Here is a 25,542-nt window from a genome sequence, read left to right on the forward strand (position 1 = left end):
TTAAAATTATTTGTTGACCTTTATTAACATTTCAGATATATAAGGTTTCTCAGTCTATGAGCTCTATTTAAACTCTGCAGCCCTCCTGCAGAAGTTGTTCTCTACATCATATTTTTCTTATGCTCAAGTAATTTTTGTAGTTACCTCCTTGAGTAAATAGGAACCCTATTTTTTGGAGCATTTCCTTTGCTCTGGTTTCCCCCCAGAGCTCTTGCCCGCTCGTTAGTGTTACAGGAAATATCTGAGGTAGTGATAGGGATTAATTTATATGCAGAAATTTTTAGTTATTTTTTGTTTGTTTATTTTTGTATTTTTCTGAAGTTGGAAACTGGGAGGCAGTCTGACAGACTCCTGCATGCGCCCGACCAGGATCCACCCGGCACGCCCACCAGGGGGCGATGCTCTGCCCATCTGGGGTGTTGCTCTGTTGCAACCAGAGCCATTCTAGCGCCTGAGGCAGAGGCCATGGAGCCATCCTCAGCGCCCAGGCCAACTTTGCTCCAATGGAGGCTTGGCTGCGGGAGGGGAAGAGAGAGAGAAGAAGGAGAGCGGGAGGAGTGGAGAAGCAGATGGGTGCTTCTCCTGTGTGCCCTGGCTGGGAATCGAACCTGGGACTCCTACATACCAGGCCGACGCTCTACCACTGAGCCAACCGGCCAGGGCCCATATGCAGAAATTTTTAAATGACAATTTTTCTGGTTGACTGCTTTTGACACCCTCTTCCCGCCCCTCAGAGTTTAATAGTTGTGTCTGAGGCTTCATTATTGTGATTTTTCTTTTCTTTCTTTCTTTCTTTCTTTCTTTCTTTCTTTCTTTCTTTCTTTCTTTCTTTCTTTCTTTCTTTCTTTTGGTGGATTCTAGGGCTTTTATTCTCTGTTTTTTTTTGTTTTGTTTTCAAGAGAGCAATAGGAAGCATCAACTCATAGTTGTGGCACTTCAGTTGTTCATTGATTGCTTCTCATATGTGCCTTGAATGGGGGGCTCCGGCCAAGCCAGTGACCTTGGGCTCAAGGTGGCAACTCCGGGCTCAAGCTGGATGAGTTCGCAGTCAAGCCGACGACCTTGAGGTTTAGACCCTTCAGGTTGATTGATGCTCTATCCACTGTGCCACCGCTGAACAGGCTCCCTGCTTCCTTTTTATATTTAGTATTATTAATGTTTCTACCAGAGTGTATATGTGATTTAAATTGTCCTTTAAATTACTAAAGAGAAGAATAGTGTAATATTAGATTTCAGCATTTTTATTTTTCTACAAATAACTCGAGATGTATCTGTCAGATTTTATGAAATATATGTGATAAAATTTTAAATGAATAACTTATCCTCATATTTGTTTTTGTAACACAAAGTATGGTTATTTAAGACCAGTTGTAAAGTCTTGCTCATGAAGGCCAGTTACAGTAGGTTCCTATGAATCATTGACAGACAAACCATTTCCAACTCTGATGACATTTTTCCTGTCTTATATTGAGAAAATAGACATTTAAAATGAATTTTTTATTTATTTCAGAGTTTTTCTCAGTTCATACACAGTACCATACATTTAATTCATGTTAGAATTCTAGTCATGAAGAAAAAGGGGACCTATTTTAGCTGACGTATTACTATTAAACATGGCGTAGTAGGAATAGCACAGTGTTTAGAATCTGGCCAATCTGTATTCTGATCCTGACTCCAGTGCTTCCTCTCTGGGAGACACTGGATTAGTGCATAACCTCACCAGGCTTGCATTTGTTCACTTGTTTAGTAAGAATGACAATAAAGCACCCTAGTATTGTGTACTTTAAATCAGTGTTTTTTGATCATAGGCCGGTCTGCCAGAAATTTCATGCTGGTCTGAGAAAGAGTTAACCACCCTGATGTTACTTGGAGTTATAGACCCAATGATCTTAGTCAAATTCACTTATGCTCAGGGTGATTTCTGCCTTAGCAGTCTCTGAAATAATTCTATTTTCACCATTCCCCAAATGTAAAAAAGATGAAAAACCACTGCTTTAAATGACATCATACATGCCAAGAATGTAGAGTGGGCTTTTAGCAGGTTCATTTTCTTTTTCTTCTTAATCTATTTTTTAGAGTTTATTTTAGAAAAAGTGAGGCCCCACCCACATGCATGATCCAGTCATGTTGCACAGCCTCTCTCTTTACCATCCAGTGCTTGGAATTAGTATCTAATTACCCTGTCCCTAATTTCTAGAGAGTGTCTCTTACCATCATACTTTTGAAATGAGACTAGTTAAAAATGGCATTCTCGCCTGACCAGGCGGAGGTGCAATGGATAGAGCGTCAGACTGGAATACAAGGACCCAGGTTTGCAACCCTGAGGTCGCTGGCTTGAGCCCAAAGTAGCTGTCTTGAGCAAGCGGTCACTTGCTGTACTGTAGCCCCCTGGTCAAGGCATATATGAGAAAGCAATCATTGAACAACTAAGGTGCTGCAACAAAGAATTGATTCTTATCTCTCTCCCTTCCTGTCTGTCTGACCCTATCTGGCCCTTTCTCTGACTCTGTCTCAGTCCAGGCATTCTTTTATTATGGAACCCCCGAACACACAAGAATGTTGAACAAATAGTGAATTCCTGTATTTCCTCCATTGATTAGAATGCTAACTAACATTGAACTCTAATCTCCCTTTTAGAGAGAGAGAGAGAGAGAGTGTGTGTGTGTGTGTGTGTGTGTGTGTGTGTGTGTGTGTGAAAGAGAGAGAGAGAGAGATTTCAATTTTATAAAATGTTTTGGTCATCATTCAGATGACTAAAATATATTTCCCATCTACAGTGTGTCTGTAAAGTCATTGTGCACTTTTGACCGGTCACAGGAAAGCAACAAAAGAAGATAGAAATGTGAAATCTGCACCAAATAAAAGGAAAAGTCTCCCAGTTTCATACCTATTCAGTGTAGTTCGATGTGGGCTCACACACAGATTTTTTAGGGCTCCTTAGGTAGCTATCCCGTATAGCCTCTATAGACTCGTCACTGACTGATGGCCTACCAGAACGGGGTTTCTCCACCAAACTGCTGGTTTCCTTCAACTGCTTATCCCACTGAGTAATGTTATTCCTATGTGGTGGCGCTTCGTTATAAACGCGCCGATATTCACGTTGCACTTTGGTCACGGATTCGAATTTAGCGAGCCACAGAACACACTGAACTTTCCTCTGTACCGTCCACATCTCAACTGGCATGGCCGTGGGCTGCTCCGCTGTATACACGGTGTTATGTCATCACCTGCGCATGCGCACATGCTGCCACATCATCCTACAGAAACTGGGAGGGTTTTCCTTTTATTTGGTGCGGATTCCACATTTTGTCATCTTTTGTTGCTTTCCTGTGACCAGTCAAAAGTGCGCCATGACTTTACGGACACACTGTATTACTTCTTTTTTTCCAGTCTGGATAGCTTTGTATTTATTTATTTATTTGCCTGATTGTGCTGACTAGAACTTGAAGTCCAATATTAGATAGAAGTGGTGACAGCAAACATCCTTTTCTTGCTCCTGATCTTGTATGGGTGGTAGGAAGATATTCAGTCTTTCACCTGGATGTCTGATGTTATCTGTAGGTTTTTCATAAGTCTTTTTCCATTTCTGCTTTGTTGACAGTTTTGAACAAGAATGTATGTTGGCTATGGTGAAATGCTTTATCTGTTTATTGAGCTGATCATGTGGTTTTAAAAATTCTTGTTTTCAATTATAGTTGACATTTAATATTACACCAGTTTCAGGGTGCAGCATGGTGGTTAGACATTTCATATGGTTTTCCTATTTTAGTGTGTTAATTATGATGAATTACAACCATTGAATTTTGTATGTTAAAGTTTTCATTCCTAGAATAGACTTGATCATGTAGTATTTAATATGCTGTTTAATTAGAATTGATGAAATTTTGTCTAGAATTTTAGTATCTATATAATGTGGAAAATTGATCTATAGCTTTCTTAAAATGTCTACCAGGCTTCAGAATCAAAGTAATGCTGGGTTCATATCATGAAATTGGGAGTACTTCCTCCATTTTAGTTTTCAGGAAGTGTATAGAATGTTTCTGATTTTGTTTTGTTTTTGAACCATAAATGTTGGAGAGAATTCACCAATGTCATTTTTTATGGGAAGGTTTTTAACTGCATTCATTTATTAAAATAGAGTTATTTAGGTATGATCCTTGGGTGTTTTGTGTTTTTCACAGTATTTTTTCATTTCTTTTAAGTTTTCATATTTATAGGCATAAAATTGTGATATTCTTTTATTATCTCAGTATCTAAAATCTGTAGTGATATTATCTCTTTTATTTGTGACAGAGACAGAGAAAGAGGGATAGATAGACAAGAAGGGAGAGAGATAAGAAGCATTAGTTCTTCGAAGTGGCTCCTTAGTTGTTCATTGATTGCTTTCTCATATGTGCCTTGATCAGGTGGCTCCAGCCGAGCCAGTCACCCCTTGCTCAAGCCAGTGACCTTGTGCTCAAGCCAGCGAGACCTTGGGCTTCAAGCCAGCGATCATGAGGTCATGTCCATGATCCCATGCTCAAGCTGGTGAGCCTGCACTCAAGCCGGTGAGTCCGTGCTCAAGACAGTGACCTCGGCGTTTTGAACCTGGTTCCTCTACATCCCAGTCTGATGTTCTATCCACTGCACCACTGCCTGGTCAGGCTCACCTCACCTATTCTTTATGTTAGTAATTCATGTTTTCTTTCTTCGCTGGTCAGTTTGGCCAGAAATTTATTATTTTAATTCTCTCAGAGAACTAGCTTCTGGTTTTACTGATTTTTCTCTCTTGTTTTATGCTTTTTGTTTTTACTGATTACAGTTCATATCTTGATTATTTCCTTCTGCTAACTTTGGGATACATTTGCTTTTCTAGTTTTTTAACATGGAAACTGAGGTCACTGATTCAAGCTCTTCTCTTCTAATACAAGATGTTTAGTGCTCTGAAATTTTCCTCCAAGGCCTGCTTTCGCAGCATTTCACAGATTCTGCTGTGTTATGTTTTCATTTTCATGTAGTGTAAATTCATTATTATTTTCTTTTGATTTTTTTTTTATCCATAGGTTATTTTGAAGTGTATTAATTTTCTAGTTTGGGAGCATGTTCTCTCATTGGTTTCTGATTTAATTTCCTTGTGGTCTAAAAATATGCTTTGTGTGACTTGAATCTGAATCTCCAAGTATATAGACTGTGATGGTAAATTTTTCATGTATTTGGAAAGAATGTTTGCTGTAGAATATACAGTAGTGTCATAGTCAAGTGCTTGACCCTCTCTGGTACCCTGCCTGATGCCTGAGCAGCGTCCAGGCCAGCACTCTTGTTCCCCTACATCCTGGACTGCCTGCTGGTAAGGAGCAAGAGTCCTCGAGGAGGGGCTGTGGCTGGTCTGTAACTCTTCTCAAGGTTCCTTGTGTGCTAGACATCACTATGGGCCATGGTGTGTCCACTGCTAATAGCCATTCTGACACACACTGTTTGCAAATCTCAGGAAACTGAGAGATTTTTTTCTGACAGTTACTGAAGGGTCCCTTTTCTCTAAGTCTCTGGATGCTGGGTGGACTGGTGTGGTCTGCTCTGGGAGACCCTTTGGCAGCCTAAGTGGAAGTTACCATATTGTGAGAAGAGACTGAAAAATGGTCAGAGGGGACTTGTTTTCTATAGCAATCTTTTGAATTTAAATATGAAAATTATAGAATAGAAATCTGAAAAATATATTCAAATTTTAAAAAAGAGTAAGTGCTTAGAAATTTGAATTGTTTTTATATTTGTATTTAAAAATTATTTTTATGCCCCTCTTGTTTAATTGTCCTATTTTTACGTACAATATTCTGGACTAAACTAGTAGTAATTTCTTTTGTTCAGCGTTGGAATTCTCCCTGAGAAGAGGAACAGCTGTGCTTTTGCTGTGATTACACTGAGGAGTGCTCTTCTATTTTTGTTCATATGTGCACACTCTGGCTGTTTGCGAATTCAGATCTCAAACATACTACAATAGTGAGAGAAGTTTCTTTTCTTTATGCATAATTAAATTGTTTTAAAATTTAGAGACCTTAATGTTAGCAATAATGTTCAGTTAAGTAGTAAGTGCCTTTTAATTAAGCTATCAAGTGTTCCCGGTGTACTAAGACTGGTCAACAGTCCTCCAGGTGTTAAACATGGAGTATATTTCTTTCTGGTGAGCAGAGCATGGACTTTGGAGTCATAGTGAGTTTCCAGACTTGAACATACTACTTACTGTCTCTGAGACTGTCCACTTCATCAGTGTAGAAACAACACCATCTCCTCTATGGAGTGGTTGTAAGAAATGGTATATGGACATTGGATTTCCTAAACACTTGTGCTGTGAAATGACTAGTTCTTGGAAGAAATGGTTGCATTGGCAAATATGTCTGGAATTTGCAGCAGGCTCGCCTCTTGGGTTTCCATTCTGTTAACCCATTGGACTCTGAGAACCACTTGGGTCAAGAATTCTGCTTTGTGCCTGACCAGGCAGTGGTGCAGTGGATAGAGCATAGGACTGGGATGCGGAGGAACCGAGTTCAAGACCCCAAGGTTGCCAGCTTGAGCACGGGCTCATCTGGTTTGAGCAAAGCTCAACAGCTTGGACCCAAGGCCGCTGGCTTGAGCAAGGGGTTATTCAGTCTGCTGTAGCCCCCAGGTCAAGGCACATATGAGAAAGCAATCAATGAACAACTAAGGTGTCGCAACAAAAAACTAATGATTGATGCTTCTCATCTCTCTTTGTTCCTATCTGTCCCTATCTATCCCTCTCTCTGACTCTCTCTCTGTCTCTGTAAAAAAAAAGAAAAAGTAATTTGCTTGCTTTGTTTAACTTCGCATTTCCTAAACAGAACTTCTCCTTTCTTCTTTTCCCCTCCCTGCTTCCCCTGTGGAACACCTGCAGCATATTTTGATTTAGTTTCATGGAACATGGTTTTTAGAGTAAAGGGACTAGCAGAGTGCCCCTAATTCATGCTTGAAAATGATAATTTTTTCCCTTATAGTGTTAATTTTCATGGTTTCAAAACTGTATTATAAACTCAGGACTTATTTCAATTTTAGTTTAACTTTCTAAATAAGTAAGAAACCACTTTTTTCTTCCAGTTTTATTGAGATATAATTGACATACAACACTGTATGAATTTAGGTTTGTAGCTCAGTGACTTGACCTGTGTGTACTGCAAAATGATTACCAGAATGAGTTTTGTTAACATCCATACAGTCATTAAATAATTTACTACATTTTATACATAATTTACTATCTTTTAGTTCATTTTTTTGTCCCTCTGCATTTCTCCGAAGTTGGAAACAGGGAGGCAGCCAGACAGACTCCTGCATGCGCCCGACTGGGATCCACCCAGCATGCCCACCAGGGGGCGATGCTCTGCCCATCCGGGGCGTCACTCTGTTGCAACCAGAGCCACTCCAGCGCCTGAGGCAGAGGCTACAGAGCCATCCTCAGCGCCCGGGTCAACTTTGCTCCAATGGAGCCCTGGCTGCAGGAGGGGAAGAGAGAGACAGAGAGGAAGGAGAGGGGGAGGGGTGGAGAAGCAGATGGGCGCTTCTCCTGTGTGCCCTGGCCGGGAATCGAACCCGGGACTCCTGCACACCAGGCCAACGCTCTACCACTGAGCCAACCGGCCAGGGCCGTTCATATATTTTAACCCAAAATATTGTTATATACTTTGATATTAAAATCCAGGGGAAGCAAGCACAGTGATGAGAGTAGGAATCTTAGAAACCACGTCTGCTCAAATGTTGCTTCACTACTTCAACACAATTAAAGTGTTTATATTCATGGTATTTCTCCTAGCCCTATGAAAGTTACCAGTGTATTGAAGGATGTCGTTTAGATACCGTACTTCCTGCACCTGCTTTGAGCTGCTCAAAAGTAGGCACAGACCATCTGTGTCTTTTTTTTAAATTTTTACTGAATTTTGTGGGGTGACATTGGTTAATGAAATTATATAGATTTCAGGTGTACGGTTCTAGAATACATCATTTGTGCTGTGTGTTCACTACCCAAAGTCAAGTCTCCTTCCATCACCATTTATCCCCCCTGCCCTCCTCCACCTCCCCCAGCCCCCTTTCCCTCTGGTGATCACCATACTGTGGTTTATGTCTATGAGTTATTTTATTTGCTTGATCTCTTCAACATTTTTATTTAGCCCCCAACCCTGCTCCCCTCTGACAGCTCTGTTTGTTCTCTGTACATTGATATCTTGAGTGATTTGTAAGAATTTTGCAGATTTAAAAAATGAAAAATAATATTTTTGCAATTAAAAGTATTGTTTTAGAAAATATTGAAAAAATTAAAAATAAAAATAATAAAATGTAGATTAAAAGAATAAAAGTGATTTTATATCCAGAGATATTTGTTGCTAACATCTATCCTCCTAGACTTTTTCTTATGTTTCAAAAAAAATGTTATATTATTATACATGCTGCTTTGTATCCTGTTTATTTTACTTACAAATGCAAGTGAAATACTTTTATGCCAGATGTCTGTGAAGCACTCTTCATTCCCCCACATGTCTGCCTGAACATGTATCCTCTCTTCTCCATCCTGTCCCAAGGTTGGAGGAAGAGCGGTGAGAGAAGCAAGCTCTGTTGGAGGGTACATTGTTATATGTTATATAATTCCTTAATGGTGTATACAGAATGATGCATAGTACACGCCCTTTATTTTGATGAGTTATATTTCATTGATACAGCATGATTTGTGTTTTAACTTAACAACTTAGGAGGGAAAAAAGGTTGTTTGAAAACGTCAAGAGCTAGTGTGCTGTCTACACCTAAACATACATATAACCTAAAGTCAGTGTGATGGCGCGCTGGGTGGTTTGCTGCCTTTCTAATTCAGTTACTAGGAAGGCAGATGACACTTCTCTTTTGATGCAGCACATTCTTGAAAAACGGTATATTATTAAACATATTTTAATCTGATTTTACTATTTACAGCTTTCTTTAATGGTATCAAGAACTTACAAAGGAAGAATGAAATTCTGTTACTATTTTTCTGAAATTAAACTTTTTTTTCCCCTTTTAAAATAAAAGGTGGCTATCATCCAGTGAAAATTGGAGACCTCTTCAATGGCCGGTACCATGTTATTAGGAAGCTAGGATGGGGACACTTCTCTACTGTCTGGCTGTGCTGGGATATGCAGTAAGTTGTGGGGTTTTTTTTTTTGTAATTTGTGCACTTGATTCCTGGTCTAGTTCAACATCTTTGCTTTATACTAAGTTGTAGCTGAGGGCACACTTGCTTCTGTTGTGCAGTGTGAAGTTCTTAGCACAGACTTGCCTGCCCTAGCTAGACATTTTCCCCCTCAGTTTGAAGTTTATTTGCCTGATAAATAATAGCTTTCTTCTGTCTTTATATCTGAGGCTTATTTATTGAAATTACATCAGGATCATATTTTTTCCCAATAATTCATCCCTACCAGAAAAATATTTAAATAAAAAAAATAACACATAGGCCTTTCAAATCAGTAGTTTCTGGCTATTTATTAAAGCTGTGACCTATAGCATAAAATGTCATTGCTACTCAGTACAGATGTACATGTGGGCTGTGTGTGTGGGACTGAGACAAAGTGTTATAAGATAATGCCCTCACTCTATGTGATGAACAAAATTTTCTAGTTTACCTTATTTTATGAGGGAAAAGCCGAAGCACAAGGAAAAAGATTGTTTTCACGCATGACCCTGCTTCTGAATTACTGCCTCACGATTTGGAAAGCACTATTTTAAAGAAAGCTTATTAAAACTTTCCATTTATTGGATAGATTTCATTTTAATGATCGCCTCTGCTCATAGTATTTTTTTTAACTTGCATTTTTTTAAAGGGGCAAAAGATTTGTTGCAATGAAAGTCGTGAAAAGTGCCCAGCATTACACGGAGACAGCCTTGGATGAAATAAAATTGCTCAAATGTGTAAGTACTACAAAAATGTGAATGATAGGAGAAAAATTAATGACTTACAATTTTAGAGAGGGATTTTTCTGGGTTTTACTAAATTAAAAATGATTTTATGTTTTATAAATTCAAATACTTCATCTTTTATTTGAGAAAACATATTATATTGAAACCATTTTGGTTGGTATCATGGAAATGACTTTCAGTCTTATACACTTCTTTTTTTTTTTAAGTTCTCAGGGTTTTTTTTGTTTTGTTTTGTTTTGTTTTGTTTGTGTGTTATTTTTTTGGTGACAGAGACAGAGAGGGACAGACAGGCAGGAAGGGAGATGAGAAGCATCAATTCTTCATTGTGGCTCCTCAGTTGTTCATTGATTGCTTTCTCATATGTGTCTTGACCCAGGGCGGCTATAGCAGAGTGAGTGACCCCTTGCTCAAGCCAGCGACCTTGGGCTTTAAGCCAGCAATCCTGCATTCAAGCTGGTGAACCTGTGCTCAAGCCACATGAGCCTACACTCAAGCCACGTGAGCCCGCACTCAATCCAGTGACCTCAGGGTCTCGAACCTGGGTCCTCTGTGTCCCAGTTTGATGCTGTATCCACTGCGCCACTGTCTGGTCAGGCTGTTCTTGTTTTGTTTTTTTAATATTTATTTATTGATTGATTTTTTTTTTTAGAGAGAGAAGGACATCAACATGTTGTTTCACTTATTTATGCATTCACTAGTTAATTTTTTTTTTTACAGGAACAGAGAGACAGTCAGAGAGAGGGATAGATAGGGACAGACAGACAGACAGACAGGAATGAAGAGAGATGAGAAGCATCAATCATCAGTTTTTCGTTGCAACACCTTAGTTGTTCGTTGATTGCTTTCTCATATGTGCCTTGACTGCGGGCCTTCAGCAGACCGAGTAACCCCTTGCTCGAGCCAGCGGCCTTGCGTCTAAGCTGGTGAGCTTTTTGCTCAAACCAGATGAACCCGTGCTCAAGCTGGTAACCTCGGGGTCTCGAACATGGGTCCTCCGCATCTAAGCCAGACGCTCTATCCACTGTGCCACCGCCTGGTAAGGCACTAGTTAATTCTTATATGTGCTCTGACCAAGGTTTGAATCCTCAACCTTGGCATATCAGGGTCGACACTCTAACCAAGTGGGTTACCTGGCCAGGACTAAGGACTTCTGTTCTTGACTCATTTTTCTTTCCATAGGTTCGAGAAAGTGATCCCAGTGACCCAAACAAAGACATGGTAGTACAGCTAATTGATGACTTCAAGATTTCAGGCATGAACGGAATACGTATCCTTTCTTACACATCTGTTACTTTTTAATGGCTGGAATATACTGTAATTTTCCTTTTAACTTTTGAAAAATGGAAAGGTTTCAAGCGCATATAAACTTCTATTTGCTCTGCTGTCATTCTCTATATAAAACCTATAGTGTCATCATGGAGTATTATAAAATGATATGCCTGGCGTGCTCTTCAAGGGCCTTTTGGGGTTTTTAATGTAGAAACAAGCTTATAAAATTGTTTTTATAGCCCTTGACTTTTTTCACATTACATTAATTATTAATCTTTTTCATTAATTCTAGTGAAGTTAATTTTTGCAGTGGTAGATAGAAGCAGACACCAGCACTTTTTTTAAATTTAAACTTCTGAAAACCTGTACACAGGGCTAGGTATCCTTCACTAGCTGCAAAGAATTTATTGAGGTGATAAAAGGAAAAATGCTCTGCTAATGACAGCAAAGTCACACCTGATCCTGCACAGTGTCATCTTTCTGACAGGTGAATATAGAAGTGTGTTGGTTGTGTTATGTTTAGTTTGTCTACTTTAGAAAAAGTCTGGTGAAAGTAAAGTTGTTACCAGAAAGGGGACCGGGCCTGGAGTGGGTGTGCCTCCAGCCAGCTGGTTGAGTGTGGGTTCTTGACTTCGTGTGGGGAAGATTTCACAACACAAGTCCAGGTGATTTTGAGAGTATATTTATTAAAGGTAGGGACAGTGAAAGAAGGAAGGGTTTAGGCTAGAAGAAGCAACAAGAGATAGCCGAGGCCCAGCTGCACTGGCTCTCTGGAAGTGTTCTAGGAAAGAAATGAGCCTAGATGGGGATACTGTCAGCTCAGTGGAAAGTCAGAGAAAGGAGGGGCCTTGGAGACAGGTTTAGGGGCTTATCCTAGGACAGTGTTTGGCAAACCGCAGCTCGCGAGCCACATGCGGCTCTTTGGCCCCTTGAGTGTGGCTCTTCCACAAAATAACACATGCGGGGACACTACCTCAATAAGGAATGTACCTACCTATATAGTTTAAGTTTAAGAAATTTGGCTCTCGCCCTGGCCAGTTGGCTCAGTGGTAGAGCATCGGCCTGGCGTGCAGGAGTCCCGGGTTCGGTTCCCGGCCAGGGCACATAGGAGAAGCGCCCATCTGATTCTCCACCCCTTCCCCTCTCCTTCCTCTCTGTCTCTCTCTTCCCCTCCTGCAGCCAAAGCTCCATTGGAGCAAAGTTGGCCCGGGTGCTGAGGATGGCTCTATGGCCTCTGCCTCAGGCGCTAGACTGGCTCTGGTTGCAACAGAGCGACACCCCAGATGGGTAGAGCATTGTCCCCTGGTGGGCGTGCCGGGTGGATCCCGGTCGGGTGCATGCAGGAGTCTGTCTGGCTGCCTCCCCGTTTCCAACTTCATAAAAATATATTTAAAAAAAAAAAAAAAGAAATTTGGCTCTCAAAAGACATTTCAATCATTGCCAACCACTGTCCTAGGAGGAGCTGCTATTGCCCATTGCTCCCTGGTTACAAGTATTGTGGGTCCCTTGGAGTTTAGGGACTCTGTGAGAGAAGGAAGGCTGGGCGTGCTCCCGGGAGGGAGAGTGGGCCCTGGGTCCTTTTGAGGGTTTTTTTTGTTTTTTTTGTTTGTTTATTTTTGTATTTTAGTGAGAGGAGGGGAGGCAGAGACAGACTCCTGCATGCACCCTGACTGGGATCTACCCAGCAAGCCCATTAGGGGGTGATGCTTTGCCCGTCTGAGGCCCTTGCTCCATTGCCTTTTGGTGCCTGAGGTGGAAGCCATGGAGCCATCCTCAGTGCCCGGGACCAACTTGCTCTAATTGAGCCATAGCTGCAGAAGGGAAGGAAAAAAGAGAAGGCAGACAGAGAGAGAGAAAGAAGCAAGAAGGATAGGGGTGGAGAAGCATATGGGTGCTTCTCCTGTATGCCCTGACTGGGAATCAAACCCTGGACATCCACACACCAGGCCAATGCTCTACCACTGAGCCAACCAACCAGGGCTTGAGGGTTTTAAAGACTGAGTGTTTAGGGGCAGTCTTACGGAAGGATCTCAATAGAAATCAGCTTTATGCTGATGTGCCAAAATGAGATTTATTCTCTTAATTCCATCTGCCCTTGGGTATGGTTGGCACAAATGGCACTAATTGGATTTCTGCTGTCTATCTCCCTGAGCAGGGTGACTTAAACTATTTACCCTCTGGTTGGCGTGGAGAAATGTAAATCATTTACTCTTACAGGTCCTTGGTTATGGAAAATAGGATTTTGTGGTTTACTAGATAGCTATAAACTGCATGGCCCTTTATCTATCTCAGTTTCCCTATTCCACTTGTCCTGGCTAAGTAGCCTGTCTCAGAGTGATAGATTTTCTGTACTTGTTGGTAAATCTGACATAGGCATAATGGAAAGAAACTTCCATTGTTTTTCTTCAAAAATGTTTATATTGTCAAGTTTTCGATATGTATAAAAATAGAGTGCACTACAGTGAATTTCTATGTCTGTCACCCAAATCCAATAACTACCAGCATCTGGCCACATTTGCTTTATTTACCCTTTATCTCCTGCTGAATTATTTCAAAACAAATCCTAGAAGTCAAGTCATGTTCTTTTACTTCTACAGGATGTCAGTTTGCATCTTTTTTTTTTTTTTTTAAGTGAGAGGAGAGGAGATAGTGAGACAGATTCTGTATGTGCCTCATCCAGATTCTACCTGGCATCCCCCATCTGGGGCTGATACTCAAACCAACCGAACTATTTTTAGTGCCTGAGGCTTTCACGCTTGGACCAGCTGAGCTATCCTCAGTACCCAGGGCTGGTGCTCAAACCATTCGAGCCACTGGCTGTGGGAGGGGAAGAGGAAGAGACCAGGAGAGAAGCAGATGAGCTTCTGCTGTGTTCCCTAACTGGGAATCAAACCCAAGATGTTCATATACTGGGCCAACACTCTATCCACTGAGCCACTGGCCAGTGCTAGTTTACATCTTTGAAAAACAACAGCCTGCCTGCACCTGGGTGTTTTAAAATAAACTTTTCTTTTAGCACACATTAGTCTCGTGATTTCGGTTCAGCTTCAGTTGTTGCCTTTCAGTATGGACTTTAGAAAGATCATAAAACTCGTCAAATAAAATAAAAACAATTTCTTGGTGTTAGTCATACTTAATAAAAATTTCCTTTATAATGGAAAAGGACTTTTCTAGACTTTTTTGAATTACATTTCAAGAAATGTTATTTTCTTCTGCATATCTTCTCTTTCTCTTAAATGTGTATCAACTTGCTTTAATTGTTTAAAGATTCAGTTAATTCACTTTCTTAACTTTTTCATTAGACTAGTGTTGGTCAAATAAGTTTGTAAATATGATATATGCTTGCTCACTTATAGTTTGTATTGGGTGTGGGGGACAGGCTGTAAGCAGGCCGGGTCATTATAAACTAAGGCTTAGTTTTAACACTAAGCTTTTCCCCACACTCTTCACTGATTGCATGACGTGGGGTGGTGCACTCTCATGAGGAATCCCATTATGCCTCAGATAAGTGACTTTGTATCAGAGACTTCCTTGTTTGTATATTGGATTAAAGGTTTTGATTTCTACACTATAAAGTGGGGCAGACTGGGAGCTTGCTCTCTCAGTTCCTGAGATTAGCATTAGAGGAGAGAGCAGAGAAAGGCCACGTGGAGGAGGCCAGGAGAGGCAGCCAAGATGGTGGAGTGCTGAGGGAAAAGCCAGTTAGTGCAGAGTTTGTGCAGAGAGAAGGAGATGAGGAACAGAGATGAATAAGACTGGTGAGGGTATAAACCTTTGATCCTAGGAAAACTTGGATAAGTTGGTGGCTTTGGGAGCCCTGGAAAGGGAAGTGTTTTCCCACTGTGTGTATTTCTTGCCTGCTGGGTGCAAGCTAGGATTAAAGCTAATGGCCCACCAGTTCTTGGCTCCATTGTTTCATTACCATCTGTCCGAATCAAATGTGAACCTGCACAGGCCAGGCGGCTGTGATAGTGGCCATGACTACTGGCCTTACAACTAGCATACGGAGTATGTGGTTTCTCAGAAAAACTATCTTGCTGGAAATTAATGATTTTTAAAAAATGATTCTTGAGCCCTGGCTGGTTGGCTCCGTGGTAGAGCATCGGCCTTGCATGCAGAAGTCCCGGGTTCGATGCCCGGCCAGGGCACATAGGAGAAGCGCCCATCTGCTTCTCCACCCCTCCCCCTCTCCTTCCTCTCTGTCTCTCTCTTCCCCTCCCTCAGCCGAGGCTCCATTGGAGCAAAAGATGGCCCGGGTGCTGGGGATGGCTCCTTGGCCTCTGCCCCAGGTGCTAGAGTGGCTCTGGTCGCGACAGAGCGACGCCCAAGATGGGCAGAGCATCGCCCTGTTGGGCGTGCCGGGTGGATCTCGGTCGGGCGCATGCGGGAGTCTGTGTGACTGCCTCCCCGTTTCCAGCTTCAGAAAAATACAAAAAAAGAAAGAAAAAAAAAATGATTCTTGAAGGTGAAAGTTTCTTAGCTATATAATTAGTTGTTTCTTTTGCTTTTAGTAGGGAAGCTTTCTTCTAATTCTAGGTCCTATTGGAAGAGAAATGCACCTAGAAGAAGATAGAGCAAAGGCATTTAATGATTTCCCTTTCTCTTGAGAATGTCAGTTTTTATTGGGCTACTGGTAAGTTTGCATTCTGGTTAGTCTTGGTGGGGGCGCTTGGGAGGAGGTGATGGGGTTGTGGGAAGGTGTTTTATCTTTCCCCTCCCTGTGCCTGGTGCATTGGGAAGGGCAGCCTTAAGGGATCAGTGACTGAGAATAGTTCAAGACCTATGGATCAGAGCTGAGAGCAGAGAAGAGATAATATATTTAATACCCAGATAACACCTTTAGAATCCAGAATGCTCTTTCCATATTTTCATATTGGGTCTTCTAAAGAGAGCCCTTTGTTTGCTCGTGGTGTTGTAAAGTACCGTACCTCACTTCCATGGGTTTACGTAGAGACACCAAGTCCAGATGAATTTTGAAGGGTTTTATTTAAAAGGAGATTTATTAATATGCCAGCCACATATGACTAACACGAGGCATATCTGACCCAAATGGTGCAGCCCCAAATATATCTCAGAGGCTGGTTATATACCCTTTGACCACATACAGGTTGGAGGGAGCATAACAGCATGATACAATAATTAACAAGCTTATAACATTTGTCTAGGGCAGGGGTCCCCAAACTTTTTACACAGGGGGCCAGTTCACTGTCCCTCAGACCATTGGAGGGCCAGACTATAAAAAAAACTATGAACAAATCCCTATGCACACTGCACATATCTTATTTTAAAGTAAAAAACAAAACGGGAACAAATACAATATTTAAAATAAAGAACAAGTAAATTTAAATCAACAAACTGACCAGTATTTTAATGGAAACTATGGGCCTGCTTTTGGCTAATGAGATGGTCAATGTGCTCCTCTCACTGACCACCAATGAAAGAGGTGCCCCTTCCGGAAGTGTGGCGGGGGCCGGATAAATGGCCTCAAGGGGCCGCATGTGGCCCGCAGGCCGTAGTTTGGGGACCCCTGGTCTAGGAGATTTAAAAAACCTTAAAAGTTTCAAGGTAACACAATGGTGATGTCATTTTACATATCCAAATACATCCATAAACCTGTTAGTGTCTATCTCTCCTCCTTTGCCTAGAGATCCAAGTTAATCTCAGGATTCCAGGAAGAGAGGGAGAGCTAAAATCAGTGTAGGGTGGTATGTAAATTTTGTCTCTTATTGAAAGTGAAATGAAGTTCTTTAGATAACCTTAATCCTTTCAGAGAACTAAAACTGAATGACCCAGCTGTCCTTGTGAGTCAGAAGACTTTCATATCCTTCTCCCTTCATTTTCCAAAGAAAGGATGAGAGGAAAATCCTGACTTTTCCTCTTTAAAATGGTATTGCCATTTTGAAGAACTAAAGAACTAAGTTTTACAGTTCTTTGGCACTTTACCACAGTGGCGGGAAACATAGCAGTCCCCCCACATGTGATGTTTTCTTTCTGTAATTATAGTTACTTGCAATCTGAAAATGTTAAATGAAAAATTCTTGAAGTAATTCATAGTTATAAATTGTGCACCATTCTGAGTAGCATGTTGAAATCTTAAACCTTCCTGTTCTGTCTGGCCTGAGATGTGAATCGTCTCTGTCTAGCATATCTGTGCTGTATACACTTCCTACCCCTTAGTCACTTAGAGTAGCCTAGCACTGTGCCATTCACCTTAGCTCATTTCATCATGTAGGCCTTGTAAGGTATTTTTTCCCTGCCGAGAAGGAAGGAAGAGGCCAGAGCCACAAAGTGTGGAATAGCAAACGGCTTTATTGAGTACAGAGCACGCATCCCGCCCGGCAAGGTTCCCTGGCCCCGAAGAAAGTTGGAGACCAGAGAAGTTGCACGGATTAAACCGCGTGGGAGATATTTAAAAGGTCCCTCTAGGGAAGTGGAGCTAACATGACGTGGTGAAATCCCACTGGCTGGCAGACGATCGCTTTTTTCCAAACGGTTCCTGTGAAGCCTCCTTTTGGCGCACTTGGTTGTGGGTGGTCCTAGCCAAAGTTCGCAGGTCTGGGTTCCCCACGTGACCATCCCCCATTATCCACTGACCTTACATTCTGACCTTTTGTGTTAAATAGAAAAGGGGCGCCGTTTATTCGTCTGGCTACTTCCTGCTGAATAGGGGTGTCGTGGGGAGGGGGAGATCAGAAGGTGGTGGCTTTGAGGGGTGTCAGGAGGAACATCTGTTTGGCCGTGAGTTGAGAAACTTTGCGGATGCAGTCCTGTAAGGATTAAAAAAAAAGAGGAGTAATAAGGGGATTTGTAGGGTCCAGTCTTTTGGTGAGCTGAAGATGGATGGAGTCCAGTGGTTCCGACTGCCAGTGGTCCTGTATGGAGGCAAGCTTGAGGCAGAACTGCACGTCAGGAGTGGCATAAAAAGGGGAAAGGAAGGGGTCCCATCCATTCCCATAACCGAGACCTGTGAAGGAACTAGAGGTCCAGAATGTGATGGCAAAACAGAGAAGGCAGCCCCCATGTCCACAAGAAATGAGATGAACTTACCCACTTGTTGCAGAACCCTGGGTTCTCCGAGTCCAGGCCGTGTCCTAGGAGTTTGATCGATGCACCCACCTGGCTGGATTGGCCTTCCCATTCGGGCAGCTTGTCCTCCACGTAGAGGCGCTGAGGAAAAACCTGTTGCCCAAAGGGGCAATCACTCTGCCAGTGACTGGGCTGCTTGCAGTCAGGGCAGGGTTCAGTGGGCAGCCGCCAGCAGGGGCCCTGCCGGGACTGCTTGCCACACTTAAAGCAAGCTGCTGGTGGCTCTGCTGGTCTCAGGGTTGCCACAAGACCTGGGGGTTTGGAGCATTACCTTCTGCTGCATGCAGGGCCTGGCGGAACAGCCTTGGCCTGTTTTTACTAGTTGGGAACATTAAAAACTTTAAATTTTCACAGGTTCCGTGTTCACAGGTTCCGGATAGGGGTTTGGGGGTTTGGGAATAAGAGGAGGGGGGCTTGTGCGGAGTTCGGCACCCAGATCCTGCAGGAAACGTTGGACAGGGCAGAAACTTCCTGCAAGAAAATTGTGGTTGGATGTCCTGAAAACTGGTGTAAAAGCCAATGCCAGGCTGAGAATGGCCTGACGGAGCAGGGACTAGAGAACACAGTGAAGGGAGGGGGACCTGGCCAGCAGGGGAGGAGAAAGAGATGGTAGTGGTGAATAAGAAACAGGTTTTTGAGAAGGGAGGGGAGAGGGCTTTCAGAGGGAAGAGACCCGAGCACAAAAGAGGTCCGCAGAGGGACCAGAGAAAAGTCCTGAGAGAGGGGCGCCCACGAGGGTCAGACAGGAAGGAGAGAGAGTTGAGAGTCCATGGAGAAGAAAAGATTAGGAGTGGAGGTTTTAGGTGAGGTTTCTCTGGCCAGAAAAAGGCCTGTGTGGTGGAACAGTCAGCACAGAGATTAAGGACGGGTGTGCAAATAATTAGAAGCCGTGTATGTAAGAGATCTCCAATCAGTTCCCAGCTTTTTTGGCAATAGTTAAATTGGTGAGGGTGTTAACACCAAAAGTCCCTTCAGGAGGCTAATTCAGTAGGTTCTGTGGCCTGGCCACAGCGGAGAAGAACAGTTTCTTCTTCTTTAGGGAGGGAGATTCCTGTGCCCCAACAGCCGCCCTCAGTCCTCGGAGTCGTCAGTATTGAGTATTAGCATCCTAAAATCTCAAGGTCTGGCCACGACGGAAAAGGTAAAGTGGAAGTGCTTGGGGACAAGCACACGCACTCGGATGGATGGAAAAGACTTCCCTGATGTAGCTACGGTTTCGGACAGGGAGTCTCGGAAGAAAGAACTGAGAGGAAGGCTGGAGGCAGGGTACTTACCGCACTGTGCGAAGAAGTGGGTGGAAGGTCGGAGATCCTAGTTCTTTCTCCTGGTTCTTTCTCGGAGGGGATAAGGAAGAGGAGCGGTCCTTGCAGACTTCTAACTCCTTCCGGGTTTTCGGCACCAAAATGTAAGGTATTTTTCCCCGCCGAGAAGGAAGGAAGAGGGCTCGGAGCCACCAAATGTGTTATAACAAAAGGTTTTTTGGTTTTTTTTTTATAAATAAATTTTTATTTAAATGGGGTGACATCAATAAATCAGGGTACATATATTCAAAGAAAACATTTACAGGTTATTTTGTCATTTAGTTCTGTTGCATACCCATCACCCAAAGAGAGATCATCCTCCGTCACCTTCTATCCAGTTTTCTTTGTACCCCTCCCCCTCCCCCCTCCACACTCCTGTCCATGTCTCTTAGTCTCACTTTTCCGTCCCACCAATGTATGGGATCCTGCAGTTCCTGTTTTTTTCTGATTCGCTTATTTCACTCTGCACAATGTCATCAAGATTCCACCAATCTGCTGTAAGTGATCCGATGTCATCATTTCTTCTAGCTGACCAGTACACCATGGTGTATATGTGCCCCATCCTCTTTATCCAGCCCTCTATTTTTTTTTAACAGTGATTAAAAGCCTTTAAGCAAACTCTTGACCCTTACAGCAAGAATCCATAAAAGAGTAGTGTCCTTAACATGTTCACCAAGTCCAAGTTGGCCCCATCACCATGTCAAATCCCTGAAAAATGCAACCCAACCACAGTTCAGTCTGTTAGGATCTGTCACAGGGAGCAGGAGACCAGGAAAAGTCCACATCCAGGAAAAGTCTGCATGGCACTGGAATTGTTGTCACCATTCTATACTTTGCAGCTCATGTCCAAGTCCCAGTGACCGCTGCTTCTAGCTGGTAATGATTCAGGTAGACTGGAGAAGCCATTTGCAGCATGCGTGGATATGGAGCTTCTGTTCTCCTCTGCCTGGAGAGATGAGACCAGGTAGCTTTTCCCTGGAGCTCTGCGACTGTGGCATGGTAAAGAGAACCTTGGGATACACTAAGCTGGGTGGCAAAGGTAGATTCATAATAGAAGTTGGCAAAAAGAGGGAAAGAGAGCTCTAAATTCGGAGTAGGTCCCAGCCTGAAATATGAGTTGGGCATTGAGATAGGAGGGATAAAGGAAACACTATATATTAAGCAAAGCAGCAGAACATAGGAGTATCAACACCCACAACAGAGATCTTTGAGGGAAGAATAAAAAACCTGACTATTCAGGCAAAACATAGTTAAGTGGCCCTTGTGCAAATGAGATCAGTTTACCTGCTTCTTCAAAGAAATACCCTGGGCTCGTCCACAGTGTCGTAGATGGGGCCGATGGCCCTGGGCACCTTCAGCCTTCAGTGGCAAACCCCAGCTTTCTGGGCAAGGTTAGGTCATAGGTGGCTGGAGCAGGGCTGGAAGAGACTGAACCCTCCCTTAGAGGAGTGGGGGGGGGAGCCTCCCTTCCAGTGTCCCTGTTTCTTCACAGTAGAAGCATGTAAGCCTGGCAGGCTTTAGCTCAATGACCTTCCTTTCCACTATTGAAGCAGGACCCAGATAGCATCCTAGGAGATCCCTTTGGGGCGTTGGAGCCTTTAAGGGCGTATCCTAAAAGCTGGTAGTTCCCCTGATCTCTATTGGGCTTTTTCTGCCTCTAGGTATCCTAAAAGCCATGCTCAGAAGATCTCGCTGAGGGGTTTGAGGATTCCCATCCACCTATATATCAATAAATCTTTTCCATATGTCTGGAGCTATTTGGAAAAAGACAAAACAGTGTATTAGCTGGATCTAATAAAGAAGGTAGTAGTTTGCAGGCGAAAAAGATTTGGTGTCTCCTGTTCATCAGCATTCAAAAGAAATGAGACTTTAGGGTTTTCTATGTACAATATCATATCATCTGCAAATAATGATAGTTTTACTTCTTCTTTTCCATTTTGGATGCCTTTTATTTCTTTTTCTTGTCTGATTGCTGTGGCTAGGACTTCCAGAACTGTGTTGAATAAGAGTGGTGAAAGGGGGCACCCCTGCCTTGTTCCTGATCTTAAGGGGATTGCTTTTAATTTTTGCCCATTGAGTATGATGTTGGCTGTGGGTTTCTCATAGATGGCCTTTATCATGTTGAGGTATGTTCCCTGTATTCCCAATGCTGAGAGTTTTGATCATGAATGGGGGCTGGATTTTATCAAATGCTTTTTCTGCATCTATTGAAATTATCATGTGGTTTTTCTCCTTTGTTTTGTTTATGTGATGAATCACATTGATTGATTTGCGAATATTATACCATCCTTGCCTCCCAAGAATAAATCCCACTTGATCATGGTGTATGATTTTTTTTCATATATTGCTGGATCCGGTTTGCTAATATTTTGTTGAGGATTTTTGCATCTAAGTTCATTAGGGATACTGGCCTATAATTTTCTTTTTTTGTGTTGTCTTTGCCTGGTTTTGGAATCAGAATTATGCTCGCCTCATAAAAGGAGTTTGGAAGTCTTCCTTCCTCTTGAATTTTTTGAAATAGCTTGAGAAGGATAGGAGTTAGTTCTTCTTTGAATATTTGGTAGAATTCTGTTGTGAAGCCATCAGGCCCAGGACTTTTCTTTTTTGGGAGTTTTTTGATAACTGCTTCAATCTCATTTGTTGTAATCGGTCTGTTTAGGTTTTCTGATTCTTCCAGATTGATTTTTGAAAGATTATATGATTCAAGGAATTTGTCCATTTCATCTAGGTTGTCTAGTTTTTTGGCATACAGTTCTTCATAGTATTTTCTTACAATATTTTGTATTTCTGTTGTATCAGTTATTTCTCCACTCTCGTTTCTAATTTTATTTATTTGAGTCCTCTCTCTTTCTTTCTTGATGAGTCTCGTTAAAGGTTCATTGATCTTGTTTACCTTTTCAAAGAACCAGCTCCTGGTTTCCTTGATCCTCTATTGTTTCTTTAGCCTCTATGTCATTTATTTCTGCTCTGATCTTTATTATTTCCTTCCTTCTACTAGCTCTGGGCTTTACTTGCTGTTCTTTTTCTAGTTCTTTCAGATGCAGGGTTAAGTTGTTTATTTGAGCTTTTTCTAGCTTCTTGAGGTATGCCTGTAATGCTATAAACTTCCCTCTCAGGACTGCTTTAGCTGTGTCCCATAAATTTTGAGTTGATGTATGCTCATTATCATTTGTTTCTAGGAATTTTTTAATTTCTTCTTTGATCTCAATGTTAACCCATTTGTTATTTAATAACATGCTATTTAGTTTCCAAGTGTTTAAATGTTTTCCAATTTTTCTATTGTGGTTGATTTCTAGTTTAATGCCATTGTGATCAGAGAAAGTGCTCAATATGATTTCAATCTTCTTAAATTTGTTGAGACCACTTTTGTGCCCTAACATGTGGTCTATTCTAAAGAATGTACCATGAGCGCTTGTAAAGAATGTATATGCTGCTGTTTTAGGGTGAAAGGTTCTGAAGATATCTATTAAATCGAGTTGATCTAATATGTCCTTTAAGTCTGCTGTTTCTTTGTTAATTTTCTTTCTTGAGGATCTATCTAATGATGTTAATGGGGTATTGAAATCCCCTACTATTATAGTATTGCTGTTGATCTCGCCCTTTAAGTCCATCAAAGTCTGCTTTATATATTTAGGTGCTCCTATATTAGGTGCGTAGATATTTATAATGGTTATATCTTCCTTTTGGATTGCTTCATCATTATGTAGTGACCTTCTTTATCTCTAACTATGGTCTTTGTTTTAAAGTCCATATTGCTACCCCCGCTTTTTTTTCATTTCCATTTGCATGAAATATTTTTTTCCATCCTTTTATCTTCAGTCTGTGTGCATCTTTTGATTTAAGGTGTGTCTCTTGTAGACAGCATATGTATGGGTCCTGTTTTCTTATCCACGCAGCTACCCTATGTCTCTTGATCAGATCATTTAATCCATTAACATTTAAGGTTATTACTGATATGTAATTGTTTATTGCCATTTTTTTTCTTTAAAACTGTATTCCTCTTTTGGTGTATTCTTTTTTTCCTTTGATCTGTTTACAACGAGTCCCTTAGCATTTCTTGCAGCCTTGGTTTGGTTGCAGTGAATTCCTTGAGTTTTTTTTGTCTGTAAAGCTTTTTATTTCTCCTTCAGTTTTAAATGATAGCCTTGCTGGATAAAGTAGTCTTGGTTGTAGGTTCTTGTTCTGCATTACTTTGAATATTTCTTGCCATTCCCTTCTGGCCTCAAATGTTTCTGTTGAGAAGTCAGAAGTCATCCTTATGGGGGTTCCTTTGTAGGTTATAGTCTTTTTTTTCTCTAGCAGCTTTTAATATTTTCTCTTTATCACTTAGCTTTGGTATTTTAATTATGATATGTCTTGGTGTTGGTTTCTTTGGGTTTCTCCTTAATGGAGTTCTCTGTGCTTCCTGAACATGTGAAATGTTTTCCTGCCTTAATTGGGGGAAGTTTTCTGCTATGATTTGTTTGAACAAAGTCTCTATCCCTTGTTCTTTCTCTTCTTCTTCAGGAACCCCTATGATGCGGATGTTGTTTCTCTTCATGTTGTCACAGAGCTCTCTTAGAGTTTCCTCAGACTTTTTGAGTCTCTTTTCTTTTTTCTGCTCTGCTTCCATGCCTTTATTTATCGTGTCCTCTAACTCGCTGATTCGATTCTCTGCTTCATCCATCCTGCTTTTAATTCCTTCCATTGTATTCTTTATTTCAGATATTGTATTTGTCATTTCTGACTGATTCTTTTTTATTATTTCAATGTCCTTTTTTATATTTGTTATCTCTTTATTTAGGTTTTCATAATGGCCATCTATGGTTGTTCTAATATCTTTGAGCATCCTAACAATCGTTATTTTAAACTCTGCATCTGGTAATTTGGTTATATCTGATTCACTTAGGTCCTTTTCTGGGGATTTCTCTTGGTTTATTTGTGTTGTATTTCTCTGCCTCCACATTTTCTCTTCACGGGAGTGGCTGTGATCACGCGCTCGGGTGTACAAGCGTTGGTGGCCTTGGCCTTTGCCCCGCCCCCGTGTGTGACGTTATGCTCGGTCCTGAGGGCACTGGCGAGCACCTTTGCTCAGCTGCAGGTCTCCGCCTGTTTCCGGGCTTTCGCCCTGCCCTTGCAGGAGGAGCCCGCTCGAGGAACAGCTGCTAGCCTTGGCTCTACCGCCGGGCAGGACTGTGTGCCCAAGCTCAGCTCAGTAGCGGAACTCCGCCTCTTCTGTGCTTTTGGCTCCACCCCCAAGGGAGGAGCCGGCTACCAAGTCAGACCGCAAGCCTGGGTTGCACGGGCAGGGCAAGGCTGTGCTCCTCTGCCCTTGCCCCGGGGCTTGTCTCCCCCCTTTCCAGGGTTCCGCCCTTCTCCTGCAGGCTGGATTACAGGCTGCCGGCAGCTGAGTTTGACCGCTTTTGCACACCCCCTTCCCCCAGCCAGGCAAGATTGAGCTCACACCTGAGCCCAGTGGTGGCCAGCTGGCTTTCACCCCTGCCAGCAGAACCGTGCTTTTGTCTCCCGCTGCCACCGGCCCTCCTGCGAGCCCTCAGCTGCGTGGGTGGGGGCGTTGCAGCTCGGACCCTAAGACTCACTGCTGTAGACCCAAAAGCTCCCTCCTTCTATGCAACTCTGCTCTGAGTGCTGTGGGGGAGCTTGTTTGGCTGCTCTCCTGCTTCCCTTTGCTGGTATTGCTGTTTCCGGGGGAAATATTCGCTTCAGCTTTGGGGAGTGACTCGTCCCAGGGGTTAGGGTGGCTATCTCCCACAATGTTTCTCCCTGTGCCTCCTAGATTACACTTTTTTCCTGTTACTCGGGTCCTCTCCTCTCTCCCTCCATCCCCAGGAGCCCCGGGTGAGTGTTTGTGAGAGAGATGTTCTGTGTGGTTCCTTTAAGAAGGATCCTGGGTCTGAGAAATCAGACTCTTTCTCACAAACAGTATTCCAGCTAAATACTGTCCTTACGCCTCTTCTGGGCTCTG

General features: G+C 42.3%; 1 protein-coding gene across 8 annotated transcripts in view; it reads left to right on the forward strand.

Moving 5' to 3' along the window:
• SRPK2 (SRSF protein kinase 2) overlaps window positions 1–25,542 on the forward strand; it is a 308,829-nt gene that overhangs the window by 234,682 nt on the left and 48,605 nt on the right. For all 8 annotated transcript variants that reach the window (XM_066240509.1, XM_066240511.1, XM_066240512.1 and 5 more), the window contains 3 exons: window positions 9,037–9,145; window positions 9,825–9,912; window positions 11,101–11,188. In XM_066240509.1, the coding sequence (XP_066096606.1) occupies window positions 9,037–9,145; window positions 9,825–9,912; window positions 11,101–11,188 (285 nt within the window). The remainder of the gene's footprint in view (window positions 1–9,036; window positions 9,146–9,824; window positions 9,913–11,100; window positions 11,189–25,542) is intronic.

This window comes from Saccopteryx bilineata, chromosome 7 (assembly GCF_036850765.1).
Source record: "Saccopteryx bilineata isolate mSacBil1 chromosome 7, mSacBil1_pri_phased_curated, whole genome shotgun sequence".
NCBI classification, from domain to species: domain Eukaryota; kingdom Metazoa; phylum Chordata; class Mammalia; order Chiroptera; family Emballonuridae; genus Saccopteryx; species Saccopteryx bilineata.